Source organism: Amblyomma mixtum, chromosome 2 (assembly GCF_055824585.1).
Source record: "Amblyomma mixtum isolate Tamu chromosome 2, ASM5582458v1, whole genome shotgun sequence".
Classification (NCBI taxonomy): Eukaryota; Metazoa; Arthropoda; class Arachnida; order Ixodida; family Ixodidae; genus Amblyomma; species Amblyomma mixtum.
In genome coordinates, this window is record NC_143013.1 from 143,508,571 (window position 1) to 143,526,180 (window position 17,610).

General features: G+C 47.5%; 1 protein-coding gene and 2 pseudogenes across 1 annotated transcript; 1 reads left to right on the forward strand and 2 right to left on the reverse strand.

The window, feature by feature from the left end:
• Positions 1 to 615: 615 nt before the first annotated feature.
• Positions 616 to 7,099, reverse strand: LOC149361121 (uncharacterized; annotated as a pseudogene).
• A 989-nt stretch (positions 7,100 to 8,088) lies between these two features.
• On the forward strand, positions 8,089 to 9,818 carry LOC149361122 (uncharacterized). The gene is made up of 6 exons (XM_089568001.1): positions 8,089 to 8,167; positions 8,239 to 8,335; positions 8,413 to 8,616; positions 8,874 to 9,055; positions 9,268 to 9,385; positions 9,689 to 9,818. Exons 1-6 carry the CDS (start codon positions 8,089 to 8,091, stop codon positions 9,816 to 9,818), a joined length of 810 nt encoding a protein of 269 aa, XP_089424127.1.
• Positions 9,819 to 14,429: 4,611 nt separating this feature from the next.
• Positions 14,430 to 15,920, reverse strand: LOC149361123 (uncharacterized; annotated as a pseudogene).
• Positions 15,921 to 17,610: the final 1,690 nt, after the last annotated feature.

Genomic DNA, 17,610 nt, shown 5'->3' on the forward strand with positions numbered 1-17,610 from the left:
CTTGAGTACCACCAATCATTGCACAACATTTCTTTGGCGCTGGAACAAATCCAAAAAATGCGCACGAAAAAGAAAAGAGACAAAATCTGGAGTCACATCAGATGATACCATATTGCATGTGGTTAACACTGCCTTCAAGATCACAAATTACTGCGCAACATCACACAGGCACTAAAACAAGTGCAACAATTGCACAACAGCAAGGTAGAAAAACAAAATCTATAAAACTGGAGTCATATCAAATAATGTCATACTGCACATAGCCTTGAAGGAAACGTAACACAGAATAAAAAAGTGCACGGCGCGACTTGCTGAGATAAAAGCAGGGTAAAACATCAAGAAATCTGACGAGTCTGAAAACTAGCACAAAAAGAAAACTGGTAGGCAAAGTAAAAATTGCCAAAATACAAACATACAACTCAGAAAAAATCAGAAAACCGCAAAAGTTCGCTGAGAGAATGGCAAATAGATTAAAATGAAACCTAATGAGCTGTGTGGTGTAGTTGCCAATAAAATAGGTCTTAATTATTCATCAATACGCACGGAATGCATACGGCCAACCCTGTGCCCTTAACCCTTTCAGGCGCTTTGTACACAATTGTGTAAGCGGCAAACTTACACCTTTTTCTCAGAAACTGGAGCACTTAACAGTGATTTCATTATTTCAGTCAAATTAACCAATTTTTCTTGCAGGGTCAAGTGCCGCTGCCTTATCTCCATTTCTCTGGCGTGGCACGCTTCAAAGTTTTCACGCAGCATCCTCTGCTCCGTGAGCAAAGCTTGTCTGAAGTCAGGCGAAGCCGTCCGCATCCTTTTTCTGGGGTGCTGCTCGCGGATGCCTGCCTGCCCCTCAGCTCCTCCTTCCTCAATGGTCACAGACTCGGCTGCAACACGTTCAACGACCTAGCTGTCGTCCCTGTTCAACGTGTGCTCTTGAGACGTTGCCAGTGCTGGCTTGGCATCCTCAGCGCCACTGTCGTTGGTGCCTACCACCACGTCAACAATGATCTGCATCATATAGAACAGAGAAGCAACAATTTTTCAAGTTTGCCTGTTAATTTTTTTGCTCCATAGAGAGGTGAAAGTGTGGGATCATTTCTGCGTGTGTGAAACAAGGATGTCTCTAGTGACTAGCTGTGAACTGAAGCAATGATATTGTCATGTGTACTTATCGACGGCCATGCCACGACGGCCCTCGTCGACACCAGCTCCAACTACTCCGTTGTAAGCGGGGAGCTGTCCCGCCGCCTTTGCAAGGTACTCACGCAGTGGGATGGCCCACAAATCCGAACCGCCGGAGGCCACCTCGTCACCTCGGTTTGCCGCTGCACTTCTCGTGTTGAGATTAACGGTCTCACGTGCCCTGTAACCTTCGTCGTCTTGCAGCGCTGCTCGAGAGATATTATTCTCGGTATGGATTTTCTGACCGAGTTCCGTGCTGTTATCGACCTCGCCGACTGTCGCCTCACCCTTTGTCGACCTTGCCGTGACACGCCGAGCACCGAGCCGACGTTCTCCGATGCGCGCATCTTAGCGGACCACGTGACTTTGCTGCCTGACTCAAGCGTGTTCCTGCTGATCGAGTCCGCACCGGTTGCCTCAGGTGAAGTTCTTCTTGAGGGTAATGTGCAGCTGCTTCTTGACAGGAGTGTTGGTGTTGCTAGAGTTGTCACGCGGCTTCACTCTGGCTGCACCGAAGTCCTCGTCACCAACTTTTGCAGCACACCGCAGCACCTCACCATGGGCACAGTAACTGGCCTCACCGAGCGCCTCAACGCCCCTGTCGACGCTGAGACCCTGTCTGCGGCTCCTTCCTGTCCGTCCCCTCCCAAGCACTCGGCGCTGCCTTTAGGTGTCAGCGTTGCACCGCAACTCTCTGCTCAGGAGAGAGAGGAGCTCATCGCTCTGCTGGGTGAGTTCCACGACTGCTTTTCTACGTCACCAGGGGTTCGCCAGACGCCAATAGCAAAGCACAGAATAATTACCGACGACGCTGTCCATCCTGGTCGTCAGTCACCTTATCGGGTTTCGTTAAAAGAACGCGAATTACAACGTCAAGTGCGCGAAATGTTGACGGATGACACTATCCAACCATCTCAAAGCCCGTGGGCTGCTCCGGTAGTGCTGGTGAGGAAAAAAGACGGCACCCTTCACTTCTGTGTTGACTACTGGCGCCTCAACAGAGTCACGAAGAAGGACGTATGTCCACCTTTACGCATCGATGACGCTCTTGATCGCCTGCGCCATGCCCGTTACTTTACGTCCATCGACCTTAAAAGCGGGTATCGGCAGATAGAAGTGGATGAGCGCAACAGAGAGAGGACTGCTTTCGTCACCCCAGATAGACTCTGTACAGCTCCAGCGACCTTCCAGCGCGTTATGGGCACCGTGCTCACAGGCCTCAAGTGGCAAACATGCCTTGTCTACCTTGATGATGTCATTTTTTCAAGCACGTTTCATGAACACTTGGTTCGCCTAACAGCAGTCATGCAGGCTATCAGAAACGCCGGCCTCACCCTCAAGCCAACGAAGTGCCAGTTTGCCTATGACGAACTGAAGTTTCTGGGTCAGGTCGTCAGTGACGAGAGCGTCCGTCCTGATCCCGATAAAACCGTGGCCGTCGCTTCCTTCCCGACGCCGTCGGACAAGAACGCCGTGCGGAGATTTCTGGGCCTCTGCGCTTACTAGACACTTTGTCCCAACTTTTCGGATATTGTAGCGCCGTTTACTCGCCTCAGGAAAGAGTCCGTCCACTTCCAGTGGTCTGATGAAGAGCAGATTGCATTTGACCATATAAAACGGCGCCAGCAGGCTTCCCCTGTACTAGGCCATTTTGATCAGGACGCCGCGACTGAGGTATACACTGACGCTAGTAACACGCGGGCCTCAGGGCTGTCTTTATCCAGCATCAGAACGGCGCCGAGCGTGTCATCGCATACGCCAGTCGTGTTTTGTCGAAGGCGGAAACCAACTACTCGACCACCGAAAAGGAATGCCTCGCAGTAATTTGGGCGATCACAAAGTTCCGACCCTATCTGTAGGGACACCCATTCCAGGTGGTCACAGACCATCACTCTCTGTGTTGTTTGACCAATCTAAGGGACCCTGCAGGCCGACTTGCGCGGTGGGCTCTAAGACTGCAAGAATTCGACGTTACGATCATCCAAAGTCTGCTCGTCGACACACTGATGCCGACACCAAAACCTGCCGCGAGTGTCAACGACGCAAGACCCCACCCGTGAAGCCTTCGGGACTCCTTCACCCCATCACGCCACCGCGCTCAGTACATTCCAGCAGATTGGTATGGACCTACTCGGACCTTTTCCTAAGTCGCAATCGGGGAACCGCTGGATTGCTGTTGCGATGGACTACCTCACATGGTATGCCGAAGCACGCGCTCTGCCGTCATCAACGGCTTCGGTTGTGGCAAAGTTTTTCGCCGAGTCAGTTGTTCTTCGACACGGTGCCCCAGAGGTCCTTATCACAGATCGTGCTTCCGCATTTATGTCCCAACTGCTCTCACAGATAGTCAGCTTAAGCCGCACCGCCCACCGCAAAACTACCGCATACCACCCGCAAACAAACGGGCTGACAGAGCGCCTTAACAAGACCATGGCTGACATGCTCTCAATGTATGTCGACATCGAGCACCGAACATGGGACGAAGTGTTACCGTACGTTACTTTTGCGCATAAAACCGCGGTTCAAGAAACTACCGGATTTTCACCATTTCGCCTGGTGCCTGGCAGGGAAGTCACTACCATGTTCGACGCTATGCTGCCCCACCAGCCAGAAGTCTACACTCATGCTGATGCTCAACTCGTCGCCCAACATGCGGAAGAAGCCCGACAGCTGGCCCGACTTCGCATCCAAGCCCGCCAGCGAGTCGATGCTCGCCAATACAACCAAGGCCATCGTGATGTTAAATTCAATCCTGGTGATTGCGTGTGGATGTGGACTCCAATTAGACGCCGTGGCGTTAGCGAGAAGCAGCTCAAAAGATACTTTGGCCCGTACGAGGTGATTCGCCGTATAGGCGAGTTGAATTACGAAATGCTGCCGATCGTAACGCGGGTGCCCCGCCGCCCGCCTGCCTCCGAAGTTGTTCACGTCACTCGCCACAAAGAGTATTGTGACCGCTCGGAGCACGTGGCCTAACTCTTCGCGCTTTATGCATACTTTTCAGCCTTGATTTTGCCTCTCTGCGCATCGGGACGATGCGTCTTTCGGGAGGGGAGCAGTGTCATGTGTGTTAATTGTGATTTCCCACTTAACGTCATCCTCAACTAGCGGGGAGCCGATCTACGGCAAAGAGGAAGAGGCTTGGTGAGAATCGCTCGTGAGCTCGGCTGCGACCCCTTGGACTATCTCTGGCGCCTGCTCTCCTGTGGTCCTGGTCCCCCTGTGTTTCCACGACCCGCTTCGTTTGGACGACCCGTGACAATATTAGACAGATTTTCTTTCTGTCACACTTATATTCTTGGTCAAATGTTTAGGGGAATCCCCAAAGGTGGAGTAGATTTGTAATAAGGAAGTAATTACTCAATGGTATCCACCCGAGCGCAGCCATACGACTACAAAGGAAAGCTATACAGCTTTCTCAGAAACTTCGTAGTTAAAGAAAAATTCGTCCTGGTCCTGGGATCGAACCCGGGACCACCGCTTCACCGGATCAGTCGCTCTACCAATTCAGCTAAACGGGACGGCAAGCTTATGGTAGGGCGAGAGCGAATTGATCAATAACTCGAAGTGGGAACAGTGTTGGTCAAATGTTTAGGGGAATCCCCCAAGGCGGAGTAGATTTGTAATGAACTGGAGCAAAATGGTGGTTTGAGCTAGTTGGTACATCTTCAAAATTTCACCAGCGCTGCGACTAGGAACAAAGAAAAAAAGAAAGAAAAGAAAAAGAAAAAAAAAGAAAAAATGCATGCCAGGTGGATCATGAATCACCCTTTGTGCCATGTGCAGAGGGAGTGGTATATGACATACCTTTTAAATGCGGCAAGAATTACATTGGGCAAACCGGGAAATGCATAAATACACGCTTACGTCAGCATAAAACCTCTTTGAATGGTGCTCCTTCATCAAATCTGTCCCTTCATTACAGAGATTGTCATCTGAACAAACCCGGTGTGTCTAATAAAAAAGCATGCTTTCCACTGCTTAACAGGGCAAAGATTAAATTCAGACATCCAGATCAGCTGACTAGGGAATTGTGTGAAGCCTATCACATTCACAAGAACAGCGACACGTGCGTTAGCACACCATCTGTAAACTTACATGAATGTGAAATTTTGTATCTAGATTCTTAACTTTCTTTTGCGTGCTTTTTGCGGGAAGCGCAGGCGCTTTGGGTTGTCAGTTGTGTGCATATAATCTGTGTTTTTTCAAATAAACTTTCAGTTGTTAGTAGCGCTTGTCCTTGTCTTCCTTCTCTGTTCTTGTTCCTAGTCGCAGCGCTGGTGAAATTTTAAAGATTTGTAATGAGGGAGTAATAACTCAATGACATCCACCCGAGCGCAGCCATACACCTACAAAGGAAAGCTATACAGCTTTCTCAGAAACTTCGTAGTTAAAGAAAAATTCGTCCTGGTCCGCGGATCGAACCCGGGACCACCGCTTCACCGGAGCAGTCGCTCTACCAATTGAGCTAACCGGGACGGCAAGCTTATGGTAGGGCGAGAGCGAATTGATCAATAACTCGAAGTGGGAACAGTGTTGGTCAAATGTATAGGGGAATCCCCCAAGGTGGAGTAGATTTGTAATAAGGGTGTAATTACTCAATGGCATCCACCCGAGCGCGGCCATTTTTCTTTAACTACGAAGTTTCTGAGAAAGCTGTATAGCTTTCCTTTGTAGCCGTAAGGCTGCGCTCGGGTGGACGCCATTGAATAATTACTCCCTTATTACAAATCTACTCCACCTTAGGGGATTCTCCTAAACATTTGACCAACACTGTTCCCACTTCGAGTTATTGATCAATTCGCTCTCGCCCTACCATAAGCTTGCGTTCCCGGTTAGCTCAATTGGTAGAGCGACTGCTCCGTTGAAGTGGTGGTCCCGGGTTCGATGCCCGGACCAGGACAAATTTTTCTTTAACTACGAAGTTTCTGAGAAAGCTGTATAGCTTTCCTTTGCAGCCGTATGGCTGCGGTCGGGTGGATGTCATTGAGTAACTACTCCCTTATTACAAATCTACTCCACCTTGGGGGATTCCCCTAAACATTTGACCAACATTGTTCCCACTTTGAGTTATTGATCAATTCGCTCTCGCCCTACCATAAGCTTGCCGTCCCGGTTAGCTCAATTGGTAGAGCGACTGCTCCGGTGAAGCGGTGGTCCCGGGTTCGATGCCCGGACCAGGACGAATTTTTCTTTAACTACGAAGTTTCTGAGAAAGCTGTATAGCTTTCCTTTGTAGCCGTATGGCTGCGCTCGGGTGGATGCCATTGAGTAATTACTCCCTTATTACTTATATTCTTTTGCCATCTAGTGGAGAGAACTTTCAGGCTTTAGAGAAGTTTCAGAGAAGTAATCAGGCTTTCGAAATACATTGGCAATGTTTCTTCCAAGGACATGTTTTATTTAATTGCTGCCTCAGCAAATGCCTTCAGGGGCCATCTATGGCAGATTCTGTTGACAACATGACCACACTTGAAAAGTAAGGTGGTTGATGCTTTGTAGCGCTAAAAAAAAACAGGATGGCAGCACTAACAAATATGATGCGGAGAGGATGGAAGTAGAGATAAACATCACATGGTTCAAATGCAACCTAGCACATGCTGTGTGCTATGCAACGTGCAGCAGTTCTAAAAGACAGACTACTAATGTCAGGCTGTTTGCATTTTTTATGTGATGTCACCTTGGCATTTTTATTTAGCATTGGAGTGTGCCACATATTTCATGACCACAAGATCATAGCTACTCCAATAAAGGCCATTTTCCAAAGTTCACGGTGATCTATATGAAAAGGTGATGAAGTGATAGAGCACCACTTTTTTGGCAAGTGCCTTGCCAATCTTAAATTTGATCTACATACCTCCTCTACAGTGGCTCCCGCAGCACAGCGGGTTTCCTGAACTAGCGAGGGGTCGTTCATGGGTAACGACCCCAAGAATTCATGAATCTGGCTGTAATGGGGCCATGGGATGGCGCCCGAGCCTGTGATGGTTCTGTTTTTGTTGATGTCCCTAAAAAGGATGAAAAGTCGCGAAAATTTACATAACTGCTGAATGTCAGTGCAATTAAAAGCGAGAAGAGAAGCCGTCATTAGTTCTATATGTAAACAGAAACAAGAATGCCAGATTTTACATTCAGACGCCAGGCAAAATGATAGGAGACTTGCAATGACATCTCGTGAATCGTGAATTCAAAGCTACGAAACAGGACAGGCGCAGGTGAAAAAGCCAAGGCGTGCGTACTTGAAGGCCGTCTAAAAATGCTGCGTCGTTAACATGCACAGGCCCGCTAGTAAGCGCTTCGTAGCAAACGCCAGTTTAACTTACGGGTTCTAATCTTGTGCTGCACCTCTGCTGCTGTTCTATCAAAGGCAAGGGTCCGCAACACCTCCGCAATTTCTGCGTAGACTGCGGCGTTCCTCTTCTGACGCCACAAATCGTCGAGGCGGTCTTGCCAGCAGTCCATAAGCGGCTGTCTCGTTATATCTGCGGCCACTATAAGTGGGCTCGACTACATTCGCTGAATTCGCTTTAAAAGGGTCGTGCAATGTTTTCGGAAAATTTTGAACGACTTGTGTATTCGGAATTATGACCCTTCGTTCTATAGTATACCTTAGTTCGTTTTGTCCCGGTTGATTGAATAGGTGATGTCCAACTTATGACGGACATTGCGTCACGGCGAAGTTTCGTCACGTGAATTTTGACTTCCGGGTCGTTTCTGTTGCTCTTTTTGCATTGGTATTGCCTGTGAACGTGAGCTTTCGAACATATTTTTTTTATTTTAGACGTCCACAGTGCCTAGAAAATGCTGTGGTTCGCTGCCCTAAACTGCAGCAACTCTGGCAAAGCAGGCTGTAAGATGTTCAGAGTGCCATGGGACAGAGAGCGACGAAAACAGTGGGCCGTTGCTATGCGCTGGCAGACTGCTGACGGCAAACTGTGGATGCCCACCGACAACTCTCGGCTTTGCTCCGAGCATTTCGACAGTGGTACGTGTTTGAGGCCCTTGCGTAAAAAATGCAGCCTGCTTGAGTGGGTTTTGCTCTTCTTTTTCCTTCAGGAGCACCAAGTGCCGACCCAGACGACATTGATTATGTGCTGCAGCTGTTTTCGTATGACGACACCAGCAGCGTTCGGTCATTTCGCATCCTGAAAAGGTTCGTACGAATGCCGTCTTGTTCCTTCAGCATTTAAAGAAGTTATACACATTAAAATATTTTTCTTTTTCCCTCAGTCATCAGCGTTACGCTCACGTAGCTGAGGTCCGACATCAGCGTGTGCCACCACTGCCGGCTGCTGTAGGAACGGCAACAGCAAGCACTGCGGAGTCGGCTGCAGGCGCTGGCTCTATGCCACTGCCAGACGAGGCAGAAGCATCAGGCGGCATGTTCGTGGACTTCGAGGCTGACTGTGATGCTGGAGGAAGGCTGGCCGATGCAGACAAGCAGCCATGTACTTATTTGCAGCAACAAGTTAGTGTAATGGGTGCTAGCGAAAATTTTACGTGAATCTCATTTTCTTGTTGAGATCTTAATTGAAGATGGTTGTTTCCTTTTTGTCATGTTGAAATCATCCGTTAGAGCACCCACATATGAAGTAATCTTTTGACAGCTTTGAAAGCTTCTATGTTTCTCACACCTGTTGGATATTTTTAGTTAGTGCTGTGATTTACGTAATGATATTCTCTTCAATTTGAGGAACTCAGACAGAGGCTGCTGTCTGTATCAGCTGGAACCAACTGGGAGCTGAATGCGAGAAGCTGAGACAAAAAGTGTGTGACCTGAGCAAAGTGAACAGGCGGCTAAGGCAGCAAAAGGCCAGGGATGCAGATGTGGCCGCAATGACTGAAGCCAAAGTTGCATTTTGCACTGGTATGCGTATGGCTCCTTTCTCTAATATAACTCCTCTTTCTGCATTCCATTGTGACAACTTTGATTGGTGTAAAATGAGCCCATATTCATTCAGCCGTACGATATAGTGGTGCTCTTAGCCCAGAATATTATGTAGAAACACAACTCTCATTGCGGCTTTCAACTGTTACCAGGATGTAGCGCAGTTCACTGAAAGTCGTTTTCTTTTATCTTTTCAGGCCTGCCCAAAGCCATTTTTTTACCCTCTTGTCGTTTGTCGCAGCAGGCCTGCCCTCTAACCATACTGCATTGCCACAGGGAACACAGTTGTTTTTTTCCTGATGCATCTGAGGCAAGGTTTGTCGGTAAAGAACCTGGCCTACCGTTTATTTGTGTCCCGTACCATTGAGATTGCCATTTTGAAGGTTTGGATGGAGCCCATGAAGGCTTTGTGCAAGGAATTAATAAAATTGCCTGACCCGGTTGTTGCCCAGTCACGGCTGCCTGCAAAGGACAGCCACGAAGTTGCGGTGCATCATCGACTGCACAGAAGTTGCAGTGCCAAGGTATATTTGCATTATAAGCACTGCTATATTTCTTCAGCACTGTATAGAAACGGATTTTTTATGCCCGATACTGAAACACTTTTTTTGCTTACAGACTATTCAACCTCAACACACAGCAAGAAGTGTGGAGTAATTACAAGCAGGACTGTACACTAAAGTTTTTTGTGTGTGTGAATCCACATGGTGCAGTTATGTTTGTGTCCCCTGTGTATGGAGGAGAGTGACAGACAAACAGATCGCATTAGAAAGCGGTAAGTTTATTTACTGCTTTTTTCACTCTTTATATTTTAATTTTAGCGTTATGAAAAACCCCACTTTGAACAGTCGCAGTCATTCACCTTTATTCATACAGCACATAAACTTCAGACGGGGTGGATAGTATTGAACAAAATCAGTCCTCCAAAGTGGAGCCTTTGCATACGATTGCTTATGAGCTGAGTATTGTCGTACAAATAAATTACAATTTACAATTATCTACAATTAATACATTACAGTTGTATTACAAATATATACTTTCATCTAAAGCTGAAGTGTGATGAAGTGCATGCTTTTGAATTCGTGTATTACTTAAATGAAGTTAGTTTCACATTTTCACTTTAAAGGTCTACTGGACATTCTTGGAGATGGTGACCAGATGCTGGCTGACAGGGGTTTCCTCTTTCACGAAGAGTTTTTTGTAAGAAGAGTGCACCTCATAGCACCCGACTTCACGAAAAAAAACGGCAGCTCCTGGAAATGGAGGTCGTAAAGTCCAGGCGTGTGTCCCCGTCGAGGATCATCGTCGAGAAGGCCATTGGCCACCTCAAGAAACGCACGATGCTGCAGGGAACTGTAGCTTACAATCTCGTCCCAAAGTTTGAGGATTACCTCACTATTATTTGTGGGCTAGCAAACATGGCCCCATCCCTGGCAGCAAAATGTAAGGAATACCATACCTCCATGTGGTATCGTACGCCTTCTCCATGTCAAAGAAGACTGCTAGACAGTGTTTGTGGTGTATGAACGCCTCTCGGACTGTGTTTTCTAATCGGACGAGATGGTCAGTTGTCGAACATCCTTTTTTAAATCCGCACTGGTGGATGTCAAGGAGTTCGCGTGATTCAAGAATGAACATTAGCCTAACGTTGAGCACACTTTCAAATGATTTTGCGATACAACTTGTAAGAGCTATGGACCTATAACTATTGGGGAGGTGGGCGGCTTTCCAGGTTTTAAGAACGGTACAATAAATGCTTTTTTCCAAGCCTCCGGCATCTTTCCGGACACCCATATTTTGTTAAAAAATTGCGAAAGCGCCCCTACAGCAGCTTCGGACAGGTGGGCAAGCATTTCATAATATACATCATCCGGGCCAGGTGCTGTCTGTTTACCGGAAGAAAGTATGTTTTGGATCTCCTGAATTGTAAATAATGTATTGTATATTTCGTTTGTACTGCCAGTCATTGGAAGTTTCTGCTTTTCAGTTGTGTTTTTGTGTTTTAAGAATGACTGTGTGTAGTGTGAAGAGCTTGAAACGTCAGAGAAATGTTGTCCTAGTAAGTCAGCCTGTTCATTTATACTTGTTTGTGTTCCTGGGGCTGTTCGAAATAGTACTGTAAAGAGAGAGAATTTGCCGTATAATTTACGCACCTGTCCACACATCTTTCTTGATGTTATTGAACTATTGATGGCTGAAACATATCTCTGCCATGAGGCTTTCTCAGCACTGCGACGCACGTACCGAGCTTTAGCTCTCGCCTTTTTAAAATTTAAGAGGTTCTCATGCGTCGGATACCTTCGAAACTTACCCCAAGCTCTATTCTGTTGTTTTTTTGCTTCCTTGCAGTCTTTGCTCCACCACACTTTGCGGTTTTGTGACACCACTCCTGAAGACTGCGGAATGGCTGTGTGGCAGTTACAATACAATTTGTGAACAATTCGTTTATTTGGTCAATGCTTAAATTTTATTATTATTTTATTCAATACTGCCAGCCTCCATTTGGTGGCCAAGGCAGGAGTGGTACAAGGGTACATCGTACATCGCGACAAAACAAAGCAAGTAAAAATGCGAATAAAGAAGCAAAAGCTAACACACAGGGTTTTATAGAAAGACAAAGAGCAAGGTTAAATGCACTCGGTTACCCAAACATACAAAAGAAAGCAAACAAAAGAGCATGAATGAATACACTGCGCTTAAAATGACGATATGACAGCAGATAAAAAAGACTTCTGATCTGTCAAACGGACCACGTCACACGGAAGCCCGTTCCATTCCAATATCGTTCTTGGAAAAAAAGAAAACTGATACGCTTTCGTTCGGCACCGTGGCACCATGATTGTCAAATTGTGTTTATTGCGCGTTGGTCGTGAAGTGTTGTATGCCATGTAGGTCTCAAAATGAATGTTTAAGTTATTAACAATCCCATGCAACATTTTTAGACGGTGCAACTTGCGACGAGATTGAAGTGTCTGCAGTTCAGATTGCCTCAATAGATTAGTAACCGAAACGTGCCTTCCATATGCGTTGTAGACAAATCTAAGCGCCTTCCTTTGAACGCCTTCAATGCGCTGTACATCTACTTGGGTGTGCGGATCCCAAACCACATCTGCGTATTCCAGTAATGGCCGTACGAGTGCAGTGTAAGCTGCTAATTTAGTTTTAGATGTGCAGTGCCTTAGACGGTTTCTTAACAGCCAAAGCCTGTTGGACGCCTTTGAGACTATATGCCCGATGTGCGAACTCCAAGTCAAGTTACTATTGAGTACAACCCCCAAGTATTTGTATTCGTTTACGGGGGAGACAGCTGCACCGTTAATTGTGTATGTGTAATTAAGAGCGCACTTTTTACGCGTAAATGTCATTTTTGAGCACTTAGACCTGTTTAGTGACATTTGCCAGACTAGGCACCACCTTGAGACCTCTGAAAGGTAGTCATTCACCACGTGGTGATCCTCCGCATTTTGAATAGGCAGATATACAACGCAGTCGTCAGCGAAAAAACGGCACCGTACAGGGGAGTCGAAGTTTAAGTCGTTTAAGTAAATAAGGAACAATAGTGGACCGAGAACGGAGCCCTGGGGTACTCCTGAGAGAACTGGAGCTGGCATAGAATTGGAACCTGAGATCTGGACGTACTGGTGCCGTTCAGAGAGGTAGGAATCGAGCCATTGAACAAGACGCTGATTTTGTAATAGATGTCTGAGTTTTATTATTAGATTACGGTGCGAAACGCGATCAAAGGCCTTCGCAAAGTCGAGAAATATTGCATCTACTTGCCCACCCTGATCAATGCATGCCAAAAGTTCATTGGTTGTGTGAATTAGTTGTGTTACGGTGGACAGGCCACGCCGAAACCCATGCTGGTTACTAGAAAAGAAGTTACTGTTTTCTAGAAAAGAAATCAGGTGCTTGAAAATGAAATGCTCCATAACCTTACCCGAGGTACACAGGAGTGAAACTGGCCTGTAGTTGTTTACACAAAGTTTGTCACCCGATTTGTGGATAGGGATGACCTTTGCAGTCTTCCAGTCAGCCGGAACTTCTGAATTTAAAAGACTTTCATTGTAAATGATGACAAGATATTTCGCGCACCATTCTGCGTAGCGGGAGAGAAACGCATTTGGGATGCCATCGGGTCCAGGAGACTTCTTTTTGTCTAAATTGAGTAGAGCTGCAAAAACTCCTTCGACAGATATTTGTAGGTCTGGTAAGATAAGGCACGTGGATCGAAATTCAGGCTCCTGCCTACTGTCAGTAGAAAACACTGAAGAAAATAATTATTGAAAGCTGATGCAATGTCGTAAGGATCCTTACTTTCTCTGTTATTCAAACGAATTTTACTAACTGTATCCTTCTTCTTTGTTAAGTGTATCCAAAATTTGTGTGGGTCTGCGGTGAGAAAGTTATGCATTTTAACGTTAAAAAAAGTGTACTTAGACTGTTTAATTTTCATGCGCAACTCTGTGCGAAGTGACCGCAGGGAAACGTGCCCTGTTTTAAAGCGCTTGGATCCTAGACGCTTGATACGACGCTTGAGCTGGAGCAGTTCGCGAGTAATCCAGGGACTACTGCGATTCATTTTTCTAAGTTTAGTCGGCACGTATCTTGTGATACATTTGTGTACAATAGACTTGAAGTGCACCCATAGGTCATTAACTTTCATGAGACCAGCCGCGTGTTTCTCAACGAATTCATCGTAGTCTTGTTCCAATAAATCTAAGATACTTTCGTCTAGGGCATTGTTGAAGTCAAGAAATGGTTTTCTTAACTCACGGACAGGCGGTCGCATCATGTTACTTTTGAAGAGTACAGCTTTGTGATCAGAAATGCCTGGTATGATTTCAACGGAGAAGCCAAGTTTTTCAATAGTATCGGTAACAAACACAAGGTCTAGAAGGGAGCTTGAACCTGATGCAGTACGTGTCGGCCCCTGCACGACCTGCTTTAAATTAAATGCAAAGGCGATATCAAGCAAAAGATCAGAATTTTGACATGAAGCTACAGTACGCAGAAGTTCCCAGTTGATTTTTGGTAAATTAAAGTCACCACACATCATTACATAAGCATATTTTTTACCATGTTCTAACAAAAATTCGTGCAGTCGTTCTAGAACCGAGACGTCTGCATCCGGGGGTCTATACACAGAACCAATAAAAATGTTCAAATTGTTAAACCGAAGCAATATCCAAACCATTTCGATGCCTGTGTTATGAGGAATAACTGTGTAATCTAGTCCCTTTTTTATAGCTATGGCTACGCCCCCTCCCCTTCCGCTACGGTCGTGCCGTACTATCTCATGAGTGTTGGGTATTACTTCTGAATCAGGAATAGCTTCGTTCAACTAAGTCTCGGTTATGATTGTGATGTCTGCGTCGTGTGTGATAAGAAGACCTTCTAAGTCATCGCATTTATTCCATATGCTTCTGGCATTAATGTTCAACAAAGAAAAAGGGACCGCAGTGGGGCGGACTTCGAGGCATTGGCTGGGTAACTTCACAGTCTGCGCATGTCTGTGATATTTGCGAGCGTCCGAACAGACTGGTCAGGGATCATTTACGGGCACTCTTTCCTCGAGAGTTTCATCCCATCGGAACAGTTTTCCGTTGATCTTTATCTTGTCAAAAAAGAGCCCGATTTTCGCACCATTTGCTTTTTGCTGTTGGGCGCTGTCCCAAAGCTTCTTACGTATTGACTGAACACGTGGCGAAAAGTCTTCCGAGATCACGTATTTCGTGTTTTTTAGCTTGCTGCAGTTTTGAAGGATCCTTCCCTTGTCCCTTCCGTTCAACAGTTTAAAGATTAGTGGGTGGCATTTCTTTTCAGCAGGTCTTCCAAGTCTGTGAATTCGCTCGATAGCTACATTAGGCACCTTCAGTATGTCGTTGAGAATTTTTTCAGACACAATTGCCTCTAGGTCCTGGTGCTGCTCGTCATTTTTTCTGGCACACCGTAGACAATTAGATTATTTCTCCTGCTTCTGTTTTCTAAGTCGTCAACCTTACGAAGCAAAGTTTCCACAGTTTTTTGCATTTCGTCGACTCTCTGTGAATAAGATGTAACAGTAGAAGTCAATCCGTCCAGTTTTCCTTCGATAGCAGCTATCCTGTTATTTGTTTCGCCAAGTTGTTGATGTACTGACTGCGTGGTTTGCTTTAGGACATTCAGTTCAGCTAGAATTTGTGTAAACATAGTTTCAGTGCCAGGTCCAGGATTAAGTTCGACGTCCCCACAAGAACAAAGCAAGTCCACGAAACAATGGTAAATCGCCAAAAGCACTACGCTCAGGGGCCGTGGGCACGGCAGAAGCAAAAGAAAGGCATCATCGCTATGGTAAACGTGGACAGGACGCCTGTCCCTCACCTGTATAAGAAACAAGAAGGGGCTTGTAAGACGCATATTCCTTGTGCTTCCGCCGCGCCCACTGACAAGGCTGCACCGCAGGTCCGTCTTTATACCCGTCGGAGCTGGTGACGTAGATGATGGTGGCTGGTGATAATCAGCGTGTGGTAGATTCCAGGCGGGCAGGTCCGGATTTTCAGTTCCGCAGGTGTTTTCCGCTGACTGGTTGGTCAAGAAAACGTGAGCCTCGGTCGCTTCGACAGGAAAACCGAAGCATATTTCGCCTGGTGAAAGCTTCACAGCGATGAAGTGCACGGCCTGTATAAGAAACAAGAAGGGGCTTGTAAGACGCATATTCCTTGTGCTTCCGCCGCGCCCACTGACAAGGCTGCACCGCAGGTCCGTCTTTATACCCGTCGGAGCTGGTGACGTAGATGATGGTGGCTGGTGATAATCAGCGTGTGGTAGATTCCAGGCGGGCAGGTCCGGATTTTCAGTTCCGCAGGTGTTTTCCGCTGACTGGTTGGTGAAGAAAACGTGAGCCTCGGTCGCTTCGACAGGAAAACCGAAGCATATTTCGCCTGGTGAAAGCTTCACAGCGATGAAGTGCACGGCCTGGATAAGAAACAAGAAGGGGCTTGTAAGACGCATATTCCTTGTGCTTCCGCCGCGCCCACATTATCTAAAACTATATTGCCGCGAGTCTTTGTAGCGTTTGTTTGTTGTGTTTATTTGTTCATGCTTCAAGGCTGCCGGCACGCCGCTTTATCGCTTCGTTTGTGACGCAAGACGCGCCTAGAATTATCTAGATGGATCGCATCCGGACGGAGCCGACTCTAGTTTGTGCCAGAATGTTCTAGTAACTTCTAAAGCTTTATCTCAAAGATTCGCTGTCGGCTTTAAAAAGAGCACGGCCGACAGCAGCGGGCATTCTGTTCGACGACCGCCGAGCACGCTCGTTGCTACGCCGCCGCCGATTGATTCAGTTCTTTGCGGGCGCAAGTCAGCCCGAATAAAGAGTTTCGTTTCGAAGACATTCTCGCTGTGTTAATGTTCGCCGGACTTCAGTCACCACTACGTGATATCTGGTGGATGTGCTAACGGATGTCCCTCTCGCCCTCACCCCCTGGGAGCCTTCAGAGCATCCCCAGCCGTCTCGAAGAAGATCACGCGAAAGCCGCCGGCGCCGTCCCCCCCCCCCCCCCCCCCCCGAAGGCGAAGGGCGAAGCAGCCGTCGTCTCCAGAGATGTCCACCAGAATTCGGACTGCTACCGGACCGCACGCGAGCGAAAAAGGACCCATCAATTTTGACTTCAGCCATGGCTACGACACCAGCCCCCGTTATTTTACACTAGCCCCGACTGCCGCCCACGTTCCACGCTTCACCGGGCGAGGAACCCAAGGAATGGCTAGAACAATTTGAGCGTGTCGCCGTGTTCAACAGTTGGGACGACCAGACTAAAATGAGCCATGTCTTCTTCGCCTTGGAAGGACCAGCGAGAATACGGTTCGAGAACAACGAAGATTCTCTACCGACGTGGGAATTATTCAAACAGGAGTTCCTGAAGGCCTTCACGAGCATAATCAGCAAAGAAAGAGCTCAGCTGCTTCTGCAGTCACGCATCCAACACCCGAACGAGTCCGTGACCGCATACGTAGAAGATATGAAACGCCTTTTTCGAAGAGTCGAGCCTGACGTGACAGAATATAAGAAAGTGGAGCTTCTGATGCGTGGTGCTAAAGAGGCACTTTTCGGCGGTCTCACCCGCAACCCACCGAAGACGGTCGCGGAATTCACCAGTGAAGCAGCCGCCATAGAGAGAACCTTGGAAGCGCGAGCCCGTCATTTTCCTCGACAGCCCCAAGTGACCTCGACTGCCCTCTCGGATGGCACAGCATTCGGAGGCAGCCTGCGGGATGGTTCCGCGAAATTGTACGGGAAGAGCTGCGTCGCCTGCTACCATCTTCCAACCAGCCTCAAGTCGCGACCCTTGAGGAAATCGTCCGTGACGAAGTGCAGCATGCGCTGGGCACCCCGTCATCGCCGCCTCCTGCTGAAGCTCCAGCCTTAACCTACGCCGCTGCACTACGCAGTCCTCAGCCCCAGCGCGAGAGCCGAAGTCCGCCTCTTCGACGTGAACCAGCTGTTCCCGAACGCCGCCCCCCTGCCCCCGCCCGCCCAGCCTACGACCGACGCC